The 19,801-nt window shown below is 41.9% G+C and overlaps 1 protein-coding gene and 1 long non-coding RNA gene across 15 annotated transcripts in view; both read right to left on the bottom strand.

Annotated features, from left to right (window-relative positions):
- The window catches only part of LOC309852832, a 642,903-nt gene that overhangs the window by 12,716 nt on the left and 610,386 nt on the right, over positions 1-19,801 (bottom strand). Inside the window, exon 2 of the long non-coding RNA XR_014305417.1 lies at positions 13,933-14,011. This is a non-coding gene — a long non-coding RNA (uncharacterized lncRNA). The remainder of the gene's footprint in view (positions 1-13,932; positions 14,012-19,801) is intronic.
- ZNF577 (zinc finger protein 577) overlaps positions 1-19,801 on the bottom strand; it is a 35,461-nt gene that overhangs the window by 12,716 nt on the left and 2,944 nt on the right. For 2 of the 14 annotated variants that reach the window (XR_014305370.1, XR_014305371.1), the window contains exons 2-3: positions 8,884-9,010; positions 8,289-8,384 (exon numbers count right to left, since the gene is read on the bottom strand). Coding sequence is in view for 12 of the 14 variants with exons in the window: in XM_082710009.1 (XP_082566135.1) it covers positions 1,122-2,453 (1,332 nt within the window). In the remaining 2 variants the exon portion in view is untranslated. Of the gene's footprint in view, positions 1-216; positions 366-580; positions 2,476-8,288; positions 8,385-8,883; positions 9,011-11,389; positions 11,591-12,942; positions 13,016-13,104; positions 13,211-19,436; positions 19,529-19,801 lie in introns of those variants that run through there. The other 12 variants (XM_082710009.1, XM_082710015.1, XM_082710012.1 and 9 more) reach the window with 12 other exon arrangements.

The raw sequence follows: 19,801 nt of genomic DNA, 5'->3' as shown, positions 1-19,801 counted from the left end.
GAGACTGAATGTATTTTTCATGTGGTATGGATACAAATAATTGGGTGCCAGAGGGTGGTCTGAAGGAGGCAGAATAATGGCCCCCAAAGATGTCTACATCCTAACCTCCAGGACTTGTGAGTATGTCACAGTATAAGACAAGGGGAATCAAGGTAGTAGGTGGAGTTACAGTTGCTAATTAGCTGATTTTAAGACAGGGAGGTTATCCTAGATTACCTGGGTGGGCCCAGTGTAGTCACACAGATCCTTACATGTAGGAGAGGGAGGCAAGAGTCAGTGTCAGAGTGATGGAAGAGTTGACCAGCCACTGCTGGCTTTGAAGGTGGAAAGGTCTGCAAACCACAAATTCAGGCAAATTCTAGCAGCTGGAATGACAAAGAAAAACAGGTTCTCCCTGGAGCCTCCAAAAAGAAATGGAGCCCTGTCAACCCCTTGTCCAGCAAGACGCATTTCAGATTCTAGACCTCCAGAGCTATAAGATAATACTGTGTAGTTTTAAGCCACCAAATGCATGGTTATTTGTTACAACAGCCATAAGAGACTAATAAAGTTGTAGCTCCATATTCATCACATTCACAGGTTTTTGCTACATAACACAGGATTTCATTTATTAGAGAAGTCTTTCCCAGATTCCCAAGATTCAAAATTGTGACACATTTGTTAGTTTGGCAAAGAATCCCCATCTTAGAATTTCCATCTTTTATTGTGTTCAGGGGTTTCTCCTTCCTATGAGTTCTTCCACATTTTACTGAAAACGCTGTCCATATTCAATGTCTCTAGAGGTATGTTTCTACACTTCTCTGATGGGATGAGGGAGAACTTATCACTGAAATCATCACCACATTCTTTCCTAATGTTCTGGTCCTGTGGGAATTCTTTGATACCAATGGAGGTATCACTTCCAGGAAAAGGTTTTCTCACATTATCTGCATTGCTGCCCAGTGAAATTTCATAGAAATTTAGTAAGTCTGAATTCTCACAGATTTATCCTCTATACCACCTCTATACCTCTATACCACCAGTGCATCCCATAGCATTTGTGTCCAAAATGAACTCTGACATATGTCGAGGATTCTTGCTACAGGCTTTTCTGATATCAGATATATTTTGGTACCACTTTCCTACACAATGTCTATAATATATAAGACATAATTTATCAAAGAAGGTGTCACATTCACTGCATTTGCAAGACTTATTCCCTGTGGAAATTCCCGATTACCTACTGAGGCCTGACTTCTTAGAAAAGGCTGTTCCACAAACACTACATTTCTACCCCCGAGGAACTCACGGAGGTTTAACGAGGGCTGAGTTCCCAAAGAAGGTATTTCCACAGGCACTGTGTTCATGTTGCTTTGCTCCTGTGCAAGTTCACTCATGTACAAAGAGCTAGGACTCCCTAAGGAAGGTTTCTTCACCTTCAGTGAATTTATAGCTTTCTCTCTTGTGTGAGTTTTCTTATGTTTAATGAGGACCGACACGTGGGCAAAGGCTTTGTCACATTTGCTGCACTCATACGGTCTCTCTCCAGTATGAGTTCGCTGATGCTGAATGAGCTTTGACTTGCTCCTGAAGGCTTTTTCACACTCACTGCATCCGTAAGGTTTCTCTCCTGTGTGAATTCTCCGATGCTTGGTCAGGTCCGACTTGAAAAAGAAAGTTCTTCCACATTCACTGCATTTATAAGGCTTCTCCCCCGTGTGAAGTCTCTGATGTGCAATGAGGTATGCCTTCTGGGAGAAGGCTTTCCCACACACACTGCATCCGTAGAGTTTCTCTCCAGTGTGAGATCGCTGATGTCTACTGAGCCGGCACTTCCGGCTGAAGGCTTTGCCACATTCAATGCACCCGTAGGGTTTCTCTCCTGTATGAGTTCTCTGATGTACCATGAGCTGCGACTTTCTAGAGAAGGCTTTTCCACATTCACTACATTCGTGGGGTTTCTCTCCAATATGAGTCCTCTGGTGTTCAGTGAGCTGAATCTTCCTCATGAATGTTTTCCCACATTCATTGCATCCGTGTGGCTTCTTTCCTCTTTCAGTTCTCTGATGCCTAATGAGCTGTGCTTTCCTGGAGAAGGCTTTCCCACACTTACTGCATTCATGTGCTTTCTCTTCTGTATAAGTTTTTTGATGTTCATTGAACTGTGATCTAATGTCACTGGGTTTCACCCATCCATGGCATTTAAGTCCACTAAGAGTTGTATCCTGCTGGATGTAGACTGATGATTTCCCACATCCACTAAACTCATCAGAGTCCTCTCCTGCATATCTTCTATTCTGAATAACAAAACCCAAATGTGGTTTCAAACTTTTACAATGTGAGCCAAACTTATTGTGTCTTTGTGTTAAAGGAACCAGACTTTCACATAAATCAGAATTATTTCCAAGTGCATAACTTCGCTGATCTCTTTCCAAGGTTTTACTCTCGTTTTGGTTTTCTGGGTGCCAGTGCATATGGTCAATCTCCCATTTTTTTCTGGGAAAAAGAACAATGAAAACATCCATGATAGGGGCACCTGGGTGGCTCAGTGGTTTAAGCCTCTGCCTTCAGCTCAGGTCATGATCTCAGGGTCCTGGGATCGAGCCCCACATCGGGCTCTCTGCTCAGCGGGGAGCCTGCTTCCCCCTCTCTCTCTGCCTGCCTCTCTGCCTACTTGTGATCTCTCTCTATCAAATAAATAAATAAAAATCTTTAAAAAAAAAAAAAAAAAAGAAAACATCCATGATAATTTTAAGGGGGAAAATGTAAAAAAAAAAAAAGTGCCATGGTTTGGATTAGCTCTTTAAAGATCCCTGTCTAAGAGAAATGTGCCCTATGTTCTATGAAAAAAGATATTTTAAAATTGCGGAAGGAAGAACAGCTACTTTAGAAAGAATGGATAGCCTACAATGAATAAATATAACTTGGGACCTTGCAAAATGGAGACAAAAGTAAAAACAGAACCACACTATGATTGGAATAAAACAAAAGAAGATGAAGGGAATGGATCCATTCACCTGAAAAATATTCAATGTGCTGGTGTTTGGGAATATATTACAATATGATATTTAAACATTAGAATAGGGACGCCTGGGTGGCTCAGTTGGTTGGACGACTGCCTTCGGCTCAGGTCATGATCCTGGAGTCCCGGGATCGAGTCCCGCATCGGACTCTCGGCTCCATGGGGAGTCTGCTTCTCTCTCTGACCTTCTCCTCATTCATGCTCTCTCTCACTGTCTCTCTCTCAAGTAAATAAATAAAATATTAAAAAAAAAACACATTAGAATAAGGGGCGCCTGCATGGCTCAGTTGGTTAAATGCCTGCCTTCAGCTCAGATCATGATCCTAGGGTCCTGGGATCAAGCCCCACATCAGGCTCTCTGCCAGCAGGGAGCCTGCTTCCCACCCACTCTCTCTCTGCCTGCCTCTCTGCTTACTTGTTCCAAGAAAGAACAGCCAATGCAAAAACCCAGAGGCAAAAAAACTTAGGCATGATCAAGAAATACAAGAGAGGCTGGTGTGCCTGAACTATCCTGAGCTTAAGTGAAGTGGAAATAGTTAAGTATGAAAAGGGAGGAAGAATTGAGAACATAGAGATGATGTAGTAAGACTTTGTTATAAATTAGATTTTATGCTAAGAGCAATGGCCATAAGCTACTGAACATTTTTGGAAGGAACACAACCCACTTTGAATTGGTATTTCCCAATATATCCCAATATGGCTGTTGTATGAAGAATAAACCGGAGGGATGAAGATGTTGAGAGAATACACAGGAGGCTACCGCAGAGTTTAGGCAAGAGGTAACAGCAGCTTCAGCATGACTGACCACCACAGAGATGGAGAAATGTGCAAGAACAAGGACACAGTACAGAGAAGGGAAAGACAGTGATAAGAGGAAAGATAAGCCTCACTTTAAGAATGAATGCAGAGGGGGGCACCTGGGTGGCTCAGTGGTTAAGCCGCTGCCTTCGGCTCGGGTCATGATCTCAGGGTCCTGGGATCGAGTCCCGCATCGGGCTCTCTGCTCAGCGGGGAGCCTGCTTCCTCCTCTCTCTCTCTCTGCCTGCCTCTCCGCCTACTTGTGATTTCTCTCTGTCAAATAAATAAATAAAATCTTTAAAAAAAAAAAAAAAAAAAGAATGAATGCAGAGGAAGAAAAGGGAATCATCCAGGATAGCTTCTCAGTATGTGGTTTACACATCTGGATAGCTGCTGGTGGCATTTAATAAGGTGAAGAAGATTAGGGAGAGAGGTTTGGCATTTATGGAGAATCAAGCGCTACATTTTGAGGGATATACCAGGTCTGAGATAATATACACATTCAAGAACAATTATGATGTTTCCAGTTAGATCTATGAGTGTGGAGAAAGTTCTAGACTTCAGATACCACTTTTTTAAATGGGCATGGAGCTTGATCAATACAGGGCTTGAACTCACAGCTCTGAGATCAAGAGCCAGACACTTAACCAACCGAGCCATCCAGGAGCTCCTTCAGATAATAATTTTAAGTCATGAGTACATAAACAGTACTTAAATATTTGAACTACACAGAACCAGATGAGGTACTATAGCAAGAATGAAGAGAGAAAGAGTAAGACCCAGGAAAAGAATTTCATGGATTCCAAGTCTTAAGAGTTTTGGGAGAGGCATCTGAAAATAAATCCAGAGACATCACTCATCAAACATATAAACGATGTGGGTTTTCAAAACAAAGGGGTAGAATTGGAAAATCAGAATGCAGGACCTAGGGACACCTGGGTGGCTCAGTGGGTTAAAGCCTCTCTGCCTTCGGCTCAGGTTATGATCTCAGGGTCCTGGAATCGAGCCCCATATCGGGCTCTCTGCTCAGCAGGGAGCCTGCTTCCTCCTCTCTCTCTGCCTGCCTCTGCCTACTTGTGATCTCTGTCTATCAAATAAATAAATAAAAATCTTTTAAAAAAAAATGCAGGACCTAAAGCATCTCATCCCAAGACTACTGAGGTAAAATATTCAACAACTGCCTTGTTACTAAACCTTTCCCCTTTCATTCCACCTGTACACCAAAACTAAACTTACATAAAACACCAATCACCTATTAAGAGTAATACTGTATTCAATACTTCAATAGCTTATGTAAAAATGATACAACCTCACTCAGTCTAATATATCAACACATATATGTCCACTTAAAATTTAAAAATAGGTCCTCTAGGGCACCAGAGTAGCTCAGTCAGTTAGGTATCCAACTTTTGATTTTGGCTCAGGTCATAATCTCAGGGTCGTAAGAACGAACCCCACAAATGGCTCCATGCTCAATGTGGACGCTGCTTAAGATTCTCTCTTCCTCCCTGCCTCCTTACCCTGCTCATGCGCATGCACATTCTTTCTCTAAAAGGAAAAAAAAAGGTCCTTGGATTATCTGCCCTTGTCCCAGAGAAGAGTACAGTTGTACTGACTGGTGGAAACATGACCTTTTCCACTTAGTTTAGTCATACTATAACTGTGTACTGTGCTGTTCAACAACATTTTTTACAATCTTGGGAATGTTCTGTATCTGTGTTTTCTAATATGGTACCCACTAGCCATGTGTGGCATTCAGCACTTGAATGCGGGTGATCAGAGTGGCAGTGAAACTGAATTTGTGGGGCGCCTGGGTGGCTCAGTGGGTTAAGCTTCTGCCTTTGGCTCAGGTCATGATCCCAGGGTCCTGGGATCCACCCCGCATCAGGCTCTCTGCTCAGCAGGGAGCCTGCTTCCTCTTCTCTCTCTGCCTGCCTCTCTGCCTACTTGTGATCTCTGTCAAATAAATAAATAAAATCTTTAAAAAAAAAAAGAAAAAGAAAAAGAAAAAAAAAGAAACTGAATTTATAATTTTACTTAATGTTAATTAAATTAAATTAAAATAATTAATGTTAATTAAATGTGTGTGGCCAGTGGCCAAGACAATGGACAGCACAAACATAGCTCATTTATATCCATATAAACCATATCTATATTTGCCATTATAATCTACTTGACATACTCATTCCCAAATTTTCTTTTTTCAACTAATGCCACAATCTTTCTCTATCTGTTCCTACATCATCTCTGTCATCCACCAGTTAAGAGATTCATTCCCCATCCAGGAACAAAACATCAACCTGCCATATCTACCATTTTTCCTAGAACTCAAAGCTGTAACATTCTATGTTTCAATGCTACTACCCAGTTACCAAGCAAGACTTGAGCAAGCTATCAAGCAAGACTATCTATAAATAGCTTTACAAAGTTAAAACAGAACCAAATTCACACTTTTTTTAAAAAAGATTTTTATTTATTTATTTGACAGAGAGAGAGAGAGAACAAGCACAGGCAGGCAGAGTGGCAGTAGAGGCAGCAGAGGCGGAGGGAGAAGCAGGCTCCCTGCTGAGCAAGGAGCCCGACGTAGGGCTCGATCCCAGGACACTGGGATCATGACCCAAGCTGAAGGCAGCCACTTAACCAACTGAGCCACCCAGGCGTCTCTGGGACATTTTCTGACCTTCCTCCTACCACAGCCCCCAAACTTCTCACTCTACTTCTCAGTCTCTAAATATATGTAGACCTCTTATTTTTTTAACCAGTTCTCATTCAACCTGTTTTCTTATCACATTCCACTGTTTTGTTTTGTTTTTAATTTTTTTTTTAAGATTTTATTTATTTATTTGACAGACAGAGATCACTGGTAGGCAGAGAGGCAAGCAGAGAGAGAAGAGGAAGCAGGCTCCCCGTCGAGCAGAGAGCCCGATGCGGGGCTCCATCCCAGGACCCTGGGATCATGACCTGAGCCGAAGGCAGAGGCTTTAACCCACTGAGCCACCCAGGCGCCCCACATTCCACTGTTTTAATGCTCCCTGCCCACCGAGGAATGCAGCCATGCCATTATAAGGGACTAACTGGACAAGTGAAAACAGCCAATGTTGTGCAGCAACTGGTGCAGTGCAAGACTAAATGATCACAGCCTCCTCTGAGAGTGTGCAGTTCTCGAAAGACTTTTCAAAACAATAAAATCTAATAAAAATAGCAGAGACTGTCAGAAATAATACAGAAAACTCAAGGCAACTCACAGTGGCCAAGCACCTCACGTGTACAGCAGCACAGCAGAACCTAAGTAAAATGCACTAAGTGTAAGAGGATTCACCAGGAGGAAAAATGATCTCCGGTTCCAACATTAAAGCTGAAGGAAAGAGGACTTCCCAGGATCATTATCCTGGCTGCCAGCAAAATACAGAATTAGAGGTCCGATCAGACCACAGAAGGGGAAATGTCAACCAGGGAATAACTGTCGGAGTACAGAGAGCTTAACTCTTCAGATATACTCAAATACACGCAATGGTAGTGAAGACATTATCTGAGAGGAAGGAGGACTCTGTTTTGCAGACAGGAAGGACATCAAAGGGCAGATGTGCTGGTGGCTGGCAACACACAGTGGGTTACACTGCAGATTAGATGTTAGTAGAAGAGGGCAATTTGGGACTTTCCAACAAAGAACAGAAAGCTTAGGCCTTGAGAATGAATGAAACTTTTTTTTTTTTTTAAGATTTTATTATTTGACAAGACAGAGATCACAAGTAGGCAGAGAGGCAGGCAGAGAAAGGAGGAAGCAGGCTCTCCACTGAACAGAGAGCCCAATGCGGGGCTCGATCCCAGACCCTGGGATCATGACCTGAGGCAAAAGCAGAGGCTTTAACCCACTGAGCCACCCAGGCACCCCTGAATGAAACTTTTAATGTGAGAATCAAGCAAAAGATTTAAAAAACAAAACAACACACACACAAAAACCCAGAGCCTGGAAGGTGGGGAAGCAGAGGCTGATTAAGTAAACAGAGGTGCCCTAAGAGACAAGGTACGCGTAGTTTTTAGATGAGCTCAGGTGAGGCGGGTTGTCAAGGAGGGATTTTAGCCCTTTCGAAAGAGGTGGGGATGGGCAGAAGATGAGAACTGTGCCAAATGCAAAGCCATCTATGAGGGAGCAAGTCGGTGAGGAACAGGAGGCGGGAATGCCGCAGAAAAGGAAAGGGAGAAGACCAGCACAAGCTAGGCAGGAGGAAATGAGGTACGAAATCTGGATCCTACAAGAGCCAAAACTGTAATCAGATCTAGAAATGAGGAAAAAAAGGAAGACCTCATCCTTTAATAGCAGGCAAAGAACAGCCCAATTAGTAAGATACAGAAAGGAGTTGCTCAGATTTCTGTGTCACCAACTGGTATAAGAAAAGTTCTCCACACACTTCCAAAGTGTTGACCTTTCACTGGCCAACTGGAGTTTTATTGTCCTTTCTCCCCATTTTCTTGGTTTTCACTCACTCACCAGGACAGCTTTGACTCTGAGCTGCTTCCTCTACCGTCCATGGTGGCTCTCCTTGCAACAACTGGAAGAGTGAAACTGGTTTGCTGGCTTGATAACCTGTAAATGGGAACTCATTAAAAACTTGGCACCACGGGGCGCCTGGGTGGCTCAGAGGGTTAAGGCCTCTGCCTTCGGCTCAGGTCATGATCTCAGGGTCCTGAGATCGAGCCCCGCATTGGGCTCTCTGCTCAGCAGGGAGCCTGCTTCCCTTCCTCTCTCTCTGCCTGCCTCTCTGCCTACTTGTGATCTCTGTCTGTCAAATAAATAAATAAAATCTTTAAAAAAAAAAAAAACAAAAAACAACAAAAAAAAACTTGGCACCATGTATTCAAGCTTGGGGAATCTGTGAAAACTGGAGAAAGTCTGTATATCATTTATACTTCAGTAAAGCAAAATTCTTCTCCTGGGGAAGGGAGAGCATATACACTCTAGCGCCAAAGAGGAGAATAAGTCTATTCCCTACAGTGTGTTAGCCCAAACCAAGAGATATTTCAGAGACACTACTGATTTTATTGAATGAGGAAGAGAAGGCAATGGATTGTGATGTTGTCCTCACTCACTGACACCAGGTTCCTATAGTTCTCAAGCATCACATCCCGGTACAGGTCCTTCTGAGATGGAGCTAGTAACTGCCACTCCTCCCTGGAGAAGCCCACAGTCACATCCTCGAATGTTAACGGTACCTGTAACAACAAATGCCAACACAATCTAAGGTGGGACAGATGTCGCAGGAAAGAGGGACAGAACACATTCTAGTCATTTTCCCATGGTAAGTTATGCCTGTGAGTATTTCACGTACCACAGGACCTTGTGTCTTAGTTCATTTGGGTTCTTGTAAGAAAATACCAGAGATCGTGTAGCTTATAAAAACAGAAATTTGTTTCTCACAGTTGTGGAAGCTGGGAAGTCTCAGATCAAGGAGCCAGCATGGTCGCATTCTGGTGAGAGCCCACTCCCTGTGTGGCAAAAGCCCCACCTTTGCTTACACATCATCTTTGGGTTAAGATCCCAACATATGGATTTTGTGAGGACATAAACCTTCAGACACCACCACCACAGAATTCTATTAGTTAGTTCTTCTTAGCCTAAAAGAGTACTACAGTAATATTTGAAAAAGAGTATTTGCAGAGACAAATCAATGTGGAGGAAGACTTCATTATTTATAACAGGGAAAAACTATCCACAGCTACATGTCCATCAAAAATTGATGGGAGGGCGCCTGGGCAACTCAGTTGGTTAGGTGTCCAACTCTTGATTTCAGCTCAGGTCATGATCTCCAGGTTGTGAGACAGCCCTGTGTTCAGCTCCACACTGGGCATGGAGCCTGCTCAAGATTCTCTCTCCTTTTACCTCTGTCCCTCCCCACCATCTGCTTCAATTGTGCAAGTGCTCTTTCTCTCTAAAAAATGGAAAACCTTAAAAAAAAAAAAAAAAGCAGTTGAGGATATACTGCAGTACCTCCATGCTATAACATTACTACACAAACATTAAAATCAATTTGGTAAGGGGTGCCTGGCCTGGCTGGCTCAGTCAGTAGAGCATGTGACCATGTTATGTAGAGAGATTATGTAAAAATAAAATCTTTAAAAAAGACAATGTGGTAGATGTAAACCTATTGATGCCAATGATTTTCAAGGCACTCTCTTAAATGAAAAAGAGTCAAGTCCCCAAGTTATATATATAATGATCCCAGAGTGTGAAAAATCTTAATAATATATATAATTATGCATGTATAAGTACACATATTTATGCATATAAAAATGTATAAAAATATATACTATCACATGTCAATTGTACAAAGAGATTGACTGGAGACCCAAACTATTAACATCTGTTACCTCTTGGTTTCAGGGTTGAACAGGAAGAGGAGAAAGTGGATATTCTCTTTTGGTGTAAATACTCCTTTATGTTTGAATCTTTTACATGCAAATGTAGCCATGTATCATGTTAAGTAATTAAAAATACAAATGCCAGACCAGGAATAATTGACTCTGCCTTCATTCTCTAAACCTGTGGTTAAGAAGGTATAAAGGAAGCATTGCCACTATCTGTACTCCGAGCTGTTATCAAAGAGTGGAACTTTCAGCTGTCTTCTGCCAAATGATAGACTAATTCTTCTTCTTTTTTTAAGATTCTATTTATTTATTTGACAGAGAGAGGGAGAGATCACAATTAGGCAGAGAGCCAGGCAGAGAGAGAAGTGGGGGGAAGTGGGCTCCCCACTGAGCAGAGAGCCCGATGCAGGCCTCGATCCCAGGACCCTGAGATCATGACCTGAGCTGAAGGCAGAGGCTTAACCCACTGAGCCACCCAGGCACCCAAATGGCAGAATTCTTCTTAATGGAGGATCACTCAAAGGTCAAGCAGCCCATTCATTCTATTAAATAACTTAGGCTTTATTCCTGGGTAAAGTGTGGACTGCCAGAAGGTTCTACTGTCCAGGTGCACTGCTTTTGAAGAATGCTGTCCAATCAAGTGCAATCTTTCATTGCACTAAGGGCAAGGAAATTATTTTCCCTGAAGAACTGCTTTATTTTCTCCTCAAGGTCACTACAAATCATGTAACTTTTCATGTTTTTCTTGTTATTATAGCTGCCAAAAATGAGACACAAATTCAAAGGTAAGGAAGCCCACAAGATCTTACACTTTTATCTCGGTTCCATCCTTAAGGGCTTTGTATGAATACTGTGACCCATGTATCTTGCTTCCTAACTTGCCCAGATTTTAAGATTATAGCCTAAACTTATTTTCTGACAGATCCTGATTTTTATCAACATACACTGTCTCATCAGACTGTGTTTTATATGACATTTTAAAAAAGATTTTATTTACTTGTTCCACAGAGAGAGTACAAGCAAGGGAAGCAGCAGGCAGAGGGAGAAGCAGGGTACCCACTGGGGAAGGAGCTCGATGCAGGGCTAGATCCCAGGACTCTGGAATCATGACCCGAGCCAAAGGCAAACACTTAACAGACCGAGCCATCCAGGTGCCCCAGACTGTTTTAGAAGCTTCCACAAATCCACTGGGAAACATAGGACAAAAATGGGCAAAGTAAGCCTTACCCAGTCCTTGGTCATGTTCTTCTGTTCTGAAGAAAGGACTAGCCAACTGCAGGGTATACTGTCTTCTGTCTGCTCTGGGCCTGCCTGGAAGTTATGATCAGATATCTCAGGTCAGGCTGCTGCCAGAAATGATGATCTCCCAAGAGTGGGACCTCCACCTTCTTTCAATACTGAAAATATTTTATTCCTGTAGACTAGAATCTGTGGATTCAAGAGCAAATTCAACTGTAAGAGGATATGCACCTGGGACCCCAGCTTTCTCTTGCCATGTAGACTTACTCTAACAAAAGCCTCCAACATGTCCTCTTTTTTAAAGATTTTATTTATTTATTTCACAGAGAGAGACCACAAGTAGGCAGAGAGCCAAGCGCGGGGGGGGGGGGGGGGGGGCGGGGGGGGCGGGCAGGCCCCCTGCTGAGCAGACAGCCTGATGCGAGGCCCTCAGATCACGACCTGAGCCAAAGGCAGAGGCTTAACCCACTGATCGAGGTAGTAAAAAATCATGAGCATCGGGGCGCCTGGGTGGCTCAGTGGGTTAAAGCCGCTGCCTTCAGCTCAGGTCGTGATCCCAGGGTTCTGGGATCGAGCCCCGCATCGGGATCTCTGCTCAGTGGGGTGCCTGCTTCCTCCTCTCTCTCTGCCTGCCTCTCTGCCTACTTGTGATCTCTGTCTGTCAAATAAATAAATAAACATTTTTAAATAAAAAAAAAAATCATGAGCATCATCTTATTTAATCCTCAACACTACTCTATAACGTAACCATGATCTCCATTTTAAACATAAGTAAGCTGAGGCTTGATCAGGTGAAGTGTGTTGGCCATGTTAACATCCTCCCTAAGTAACAATGTGGGAATCTGAATCCCCATCTGCCTCTCTCTATATGACATATTTCTCTTCCAACAGTCTCAATATTTTTTTCTTTCTTGTGCACTTTAGTAATTTTACTCCCTGGGGCACCTGGGTGGCTTAGTCAGTTAAGTGTCTGACTCTGGATTACAGCTCAGGTCGTCTCAGTGTTTTGGGATAGAGCCCAGCATCATCGGGCTCCCTGCTCAGGGGAGAGTCTACTTCTCTCTCTCTGCTCCTCCCTCCGCTGTGTTCTCTCTCTCTCAAATAAATACAATCTTTTTTTTTTTCCCCAAATAAATACAATCTTAAAAAAGAAAAAAAAAGAACTTTACTCCCTAGCACATGATATTATGGCATGGTCATAGCTGCAAAAACAGAACCCCTGGTACCAGTTCTTGTAATATTTTCTATGTACATCCAGCCAGCAACTTCCACACTAGCTGGAATGCAAAGGCAGAGCCATCCCTGCCTCAGCAGCAGCACGTCAGATCAGTCTCCCCAAGGGCCAAGCCCTGGAGCCATGCTAGAAACTCATACTCTGAGGACACCAACACCATGAAGTCAATTTGTATCTTGCTTCACCCTGGAAGGCAGCCAATTATTCTCAAAGACTCTCTTGCTCTCCTGAATCCTCCATACCCAGAGAGCTCATCTCGGACCCATTCTCTGACCAACTGCTGAACGCAGTGAACAAGGATACCTACCAGCCTCATGTCTAATCTGGACAATGCTTTGTCTCATCTTGGCCCTTCAGTCTAGTCTCCCTGCAGTGCCAGCCTAAAAAGAATGATATACAATTCAAATGTGGAACTCTACAGGGGCAGGAGGGAGGTAGAAGAGGGGGTAAGACATGAATGAATTTACACCTGAGATCTCCAGGATTGGTGATCAAGGACTCAACCATTTCCCAGAAACTCCTTGGCAGACGTTTCCTCATACTTAACAGATCAGAGCTGCATCAAAGGTCTGTGCCTGCAACATAACAATGAAACAAAAAATGGCAATGGAAATACCCTGATTAGTAGGACTAATCTGCATTTTATAATGAACTGAGGTTAAAGTGAAGTTCCTAGATGGAGGGCTGTCTAAATAAAATAGGAATTTTTCTTAACAAAAGGGGCATGGATGTCAGGATGGCAGCCAACAGTAGCCAACAAAATAAGTAGGTTAGAAGAGAAAAGCCTAAAGCAGTATTAAAAAAGTAGCTCATAAAATTCAGTATTCCTTTTGTTACAAACCTATAATAGCCTAGGAATGGAGTGGCTACTTCCTTAGACTCATTATGGTACAATGGGAAACAAGTATTTGGTGTTTGTCCCAGGTTTCTGGCACACAGCTCCTAAAATGCTTGGAATCTCTGGAGTGACAAGAGTAGCTTTGATATGCCAATGAGATTATTGGTAACTGGGGGTCCACGGACATCTTCAGGATAGGGAGTGGTCCCCCAAAAGACCAAGGCATGATGAGATGCTGCTGCCCCTCGGAACAATTTGTTACTTAAACTGTAACCCCTGGAGGATTTTACTAGTTGCCAAGCACATTTAGACATGGCCTTAAAAAATACTGATACTGACAACAGGTCTTTGGGGAGAAGGACGATGCACGACTGTGAAGCTGGGCAGCTGGGGATGCGCGGCTCGCACAGAAGCTGGGCATCTGGGGATGCCAGGCTCACTGAGGGCAGTCAAGGCCACCCCTTCACAGAAGCCGGGCAGCCAGGAACGCCTGGCCCGCCCAGGGCTGAACGCCGCCTGCTTCAGGGAAGCCGAGCACCTGGGAACGCCCGGTCAGCTGCTTCCCTTTTTCGTTATCGCTCCTTTCTCTTCCCAGAAGTGCTCGTTGTTAGTTAGATGAGTCCTTTGAATGTGCTTGGTTAACTATAAACCTTACCCTCCTCCTTGCTTGCCTGCAAGAGGTGAATAACTTTTGACTTTCATCAATCCTTCTGTTGGCTATTGTTTTATATCTAATAAAAGGGAGACTGTGGAGTTGCTCGTGGCAGCAGTCCTTTTCCACTGTTGTCCCCTGCTCCCAGTCTTTTGCAGCTGACTTGTTTGTGCCTAATTCTTCTCTCGTGTTGTCCCCTGCTCCCAGTCTTTTGCAGCTGACTTGTTTGTGCCTAATTCTTCTCTCGTCGCCGACTGGAAGCGGCAATGAGAGGGTTAGAACTTTCAGCCTCATGCCCTGGAACTCTGCAAAGTGGAGAGGGGCTGGAGACTGAGTTAATTTTTTTTAAATTTTATTTTTATTTTTTTAAAGATTTTATTTATTTATTTGACAGAGAGAGATCACAAGTAGGCAGAGAGGCAGGCAGAGAGAGAGGAAGGGAAACAGGCTCCCTGCTGAGCAGAGAGCCGGATGCGGGACTCGATTCCAGCACCCTGAGATCATGACCTGAGCTGAAGGCAGCGGCTTAACCCACTGAGCCACCCAGGCGCCCTGGAGACTGAGTTTAATCATCAGTCGGCTATATAATCATGCCTATATAATCAACAAAATCTCCTAAATTACACAGTTTGGAGAGCTTCTGAGTTGAACACTTTGAGGTGCCAAGAGGGTGGGGCACCCCAACTCCATATAGACAAGTTCCTGTGCTCAGGACCCTTCTGGACCTCACCCTATATACCTCTTCATCTGGCTGTTCATTTGTATCTCTTATAATAAACTGGTGAATAACGTAACAATATATATTCTATTTCTGCGTGCATTTAAGAAGTTTATGCAAATGGTTTTACACCTGATGCATCCTTTTACAAGAGTTTTTTTAAGATTTTATTTATTTATTTGACAGACAGAGATCACAAGTAGGCAGAGAGAGAGGGAGAAGCAGGCTCCCTGCTGAGCAGAGAGAACCAATGCGGGGCTCGATCCCAGGACCCTGAGATCATGACCTGAGCTGAAGGCAAAGCCCCAACCCACTGAGCCACCCAGGGGCTCCCTTTTACAAGAGGTTTGTAGGATTTTATTTTGTTCTTGTTTTATCAGCAAGCTTTTTCTCCCAACACTATTGACATCAAATGTATGGGAGTTCGTCCCCACACCAGCCAATTCTCCCAACTCCCTGAACACCAACTGGGTGTCCTAAAATTCAACTCAGTGCTCGCTTCGGCAGCACATATACTAAAATTCAACTCAGTTTTGACACTAACTACCAGGAATTCATGCAGATCCCACAGCTTAAGGCTCAGTTTCGCAAAACCACATTTCAGATACCAGTCACAATTCCCATGTTGCCACTTGTACTTCTGAGCAGCTGGGTTTTAGGGGCACCTGGGTGCCTCAGTCAGTTGGGAACCTGACTCTTGATTTTGGCTCAGGTCATGATCTCAGGGTTCTGAGATTGAGCCCCAAGTTGGCCTCTGCACTCAGCTGGGAGTCTGCTTGAGATTCTCTCTTTTCCTTTCTATATATGATTACTATCTGTTGGTATAATTATTTTTGGTATAACTGGCAAATATTAGTTTCAGGTGTACAATGTAACAATTCAGTATCTGTATACATTATGAAATGGTCACTGTGATACGTCTAGTTAACATTTATCACCATATAGTTATAAAACTTCAAATATATAATATAGTATTATTAATTATAATCACCATTCTGTACATTACATCCCTATGACTTATTTATTCTATAGCTGGAAGTTTACGTCTTTTGATCCCTTTCACCCATTGCACCACCCACCCCCAGCATCTAGCAACCACCAACCTATTCACTTTACCTATAAACTTGTTTTTTTCATTTTGTTCCATTTTTTAAAATTCCCTATATATAAGTGAGATCATACAGAATTTGTCTTTCTCTGATTTATTTCATGTAACATAATACACTCAAGGTCCATCCATGTTGCAAATGGCAAGGTTTCCTTTTTTCTTCTGGCTGAATAAAATTACTGTGTGTGTGTGCGTGTGTGTGTGTAAATGCCTGAGCCACCCAGGCGCCCCTCTAATATATGCATTTCTTTTTTATTTATTTATTTATTTATTTTTAATTTTTTAATAAACATATATTTTTATCCCCTGGGGTACAGGCCTGTGAATTGCCAGGTTTACACACTTCACAGCACTCACCAAAGCACATACTCTCCCCAATGTCCATAATCCCACCCCCTTTCTCCCAACCCCCCTCCCCCCAGTAACCCTCAGTTTGTTTTGTGAGATTAAAAGTCACTTATGGTTTGTCTAATATATGCATTTCTAATATGCATTTCTAATATGTGTCTAAATTCCCTCCACTGATAGCTTTAGTTGAATTCAACAAAAGTTGACATGTAGATTATAAAATGCCATTCAAAACATTTCCACTATAATTTTTTTGAATCATGGATTATATAGACATGTATGATATGCTTACCAAAAAATGGGAGACTTTCTAGTTATCATTTTGGTATTATTTTATAAATTTAATTCCACTGTAGTCAGATAGAGTATTCTGTATGATTTCAATCCTTTGAAATTTGTTTAGACTGGCTTTATGGCTCACCATATGCTAAATTTTTATAACTGTTTTATGTGCACTTGAGAAAACTCATTGTGGGGAAGTGTTTTACACTTGTCACGTTTATTAATCATGTTATTCTAATTGTTCAGGGGTTGGCAGTATAGTGGGCTGGTGACCTTTTTTGTAAATGACATTTTCCTGGAACACAGCCATACCCATTTGTTTATGTATTCTTTATGCTACTTTCATCTTACAATGGTGGAGTTGAGCAGGTGCAGGGTTATCTGGCCTACAAAGCCTAAAATATTTTCTCTCTCATTGCTCTCTACAGAAACTTTGCCCACCACAGTTAAACTACAGCCTTCTAGCTTTTTGTCTCCTTATTCTCTGTTACTGAGTGAGATATGTTAAGAAACTCCCATTATGACTGGGCATTTGTTATTTCTCCTTGTATCTAGTATAACCTACACTTCAGGAATTCTACTAAGTATATACCCAACAGAACTTTCATGCATCAAAATGCATGCACAAAAATGTTTCTATCAGCATTGTTTAATTTATAATAGATACAAGCCAGTAACAACCAAACATCTAATCATAGTTACCATTTATCCAGACCATACTAGGTAGTGGAATGCATAAATGAATTGGGGTATAATCACACCAAAGAATACCATACAGCAATGAGAAAAAATGAACTACTGCTATATCCAACAACTCGGATGAATTTCACAACAAAATATTGAGCAAACGAAGCCAGACACCAAAGGACATATACCCTATGATTCCATTTGTATCAAGTTGTTTTTTTTTTAAGATTTTATTTATTTGAGAGAGAGACAGAGAGTGAGCACAAGCAGGGGGAGCAGCAGATGGAGAGGTAGAAGCAGGCTCCCCACGGTCCAGGGAGCCCAACGATGATGGGCTCAATCCCAGGACCAAGATCATGAAATCAAGAGCTGGACGATTAACTAACTGACCGAAGCCACCCGGCACCCCTCCATTTGTATAAAGTTAACAGCCAGGTAAACGTAACACGATGTTTTTAGGATAATAATTACCTCTGGAGAGAAGGGAGAAGATTATGATGAAATGGGGCTCCTAGGGTGCTACAATATCCTATTTTTTCATTTTAAGTGTTATACATGAAAAATACTCTTAAAGAAAAATACAGATCAGTTCCACTTACAAATGTAGAATAAAAAAAATTTTAATTTTATTATGAAAAAGTTCAAGCCAAAGAAGAAGAAACAGTGTAATAAAACCCTATGTACAAAGAATGAGGAGGGGTGCCTGGGTGGCTCAGACAGTTAAGCATCCAACTCCTGATTTTGCCTCAGGTCATGGTCTCAGGGTCAGGGTCGTAGGATTGAGCCCTGCATCAGGCTCCTTGCTGGGTGTGGAGCCTGCTTGAGATTCTCTGTCCCTCTGCCTCTGCCCAAGTGTGCACTTTCAGGAAGGAAGGAAGGAAAGTATAATCAAACACCTTATATCCATTATGTGCCTTCAATAATTATCAACTCAAATCTAATTTTGTAAAAGGCGAAAGATTTATACGACCTGAAGAGAAACCAAAGCATCAAATCTAATTTTGTATTATCGGAGTGCCTGGGTGGCTCAGTTGGTTAAGTGCCTGCCTCTGGCTCAGGTCATGAACCTAGGGTCCTGGGATCTAGTTCTGTATTGGGCTCCCTGATCAGTAGGAAGCCTACTTCTCCCTCACCCACTCCCTCTGCTAGTGTTCCCTTTCTCACTGTCTCTCTCTCTCTGTCAAATAAATAAAATTTAAAAATATAAATAAAAAATAGTAATAATTTTAATTAATTTTATTATTTAAAAAATAATAATAATTTTGTATTATCTATACCACCACTCAGCTCCCTTCACCACTGATTATTCTGAAGAAAATCCAAGACAGCTTTTTATTTCTGGATGCAAAAATATTAAATAAAATATCAGCAAATGGAACCATATTAAAAGAACAAATCACTATGGACAAGTATGGTTTCTTCCAGGAAAAGAAGACACCAGGAAATCTAGTAATCTATAAATCAAATATTAAATAGAGAGGAAAAAATATAAATGAAAGTAATTTTAGGGGCGCCTGGGTGGCTCAGTGGTTAAGCCGCTGCTTTCGGCTCAAGTCATGATCTCAGGGTCCTGGGATCGAGTCCCGCATCGGGCTCTCTGCTCGGCAGGGAGCCTGCTTCCTCCTCTCTCTCTCTCTGCCTGCCTCTCTACCTACTTGTGATTTCTCTCTGTCAAATAAATAAATAAAATCTTAAAAAAAAAAAAAAAAAAAAAAAGAAAGTAATTTTAAAGTTATTTGAGGGGCTGCATTGTACAACATGGTTATTACTGTAAAGACTGTTTTATATAACTGAAAGCTAGAAGAGTGGATCTTAAATGTTTTCACCACATAAAAGAAATGGTAACTATGTGACATGATGCAAGTGTTACCTAACCTATGGCAATAACTATTTTGCAATATGTAAGTGTATTATATCAACACATTGTACACCTTAAACTTACAGAATGTTGTATGTCAATTACATCTCAATAAAGGTAGGGTGGAAAATCTTTAGAAAGAGGAACAAAAACTTGATAAATCATAGTTACCATTTATTCAGACTATACTAGGTGCCAGGCATTACACTTCGTACTTAAAGAACATTTGCTAGTTTAATCTTCATAACAACTCTATTAAGTATGATAGCTTTTTTCACAAATAAAACAACTGACTCAGATATTAACCTACCCAAGTCAGAGGCAGAAGCAGATTCTTCTTACTCCACAGTTCATACAATTGCCACTTGGCCAAAATTATTTGCAGATAACAAAAATACTCAACTAGAAAATATAAAGGAATCAGTGTATAACCTAGTGGCAGTAACATTAACAGTAGACTGAGGGGACAAAATAAGTACATCTTTCAAATTTTTGCTTTTGTGCATTATATAAAATTAGAAGAAACAAAAAAAGGGGGGTGAGGTCATACGGAAAATAAAACCACACCATTTACGCTTACAACAGTATAAACTATCTAGGAATAAACATAAACAGATATGTCTAAAACACATGTGAAAAATCACCACCACGGTTGGTCAAGGAAACCAAACATTT

The sequence above is a fragment of the Mustela nivalis genome, assembly GCF_964662115.1.
Source record: "Mustela nivalis genome assembly, chromosome: 18".
In the NCBI taxonomy this organism is placed as follows: Eukaryota; Metazoa; Chordata; class Mammalia; order Carnivora; family Mustelidae; genus Mustela; species Mustela nivalis.
The sequence above is the reverse complement of the archived record's forward strand: the minus strand, read 5'-3'. Positions and strand labels throughout refer to the sequence as shown.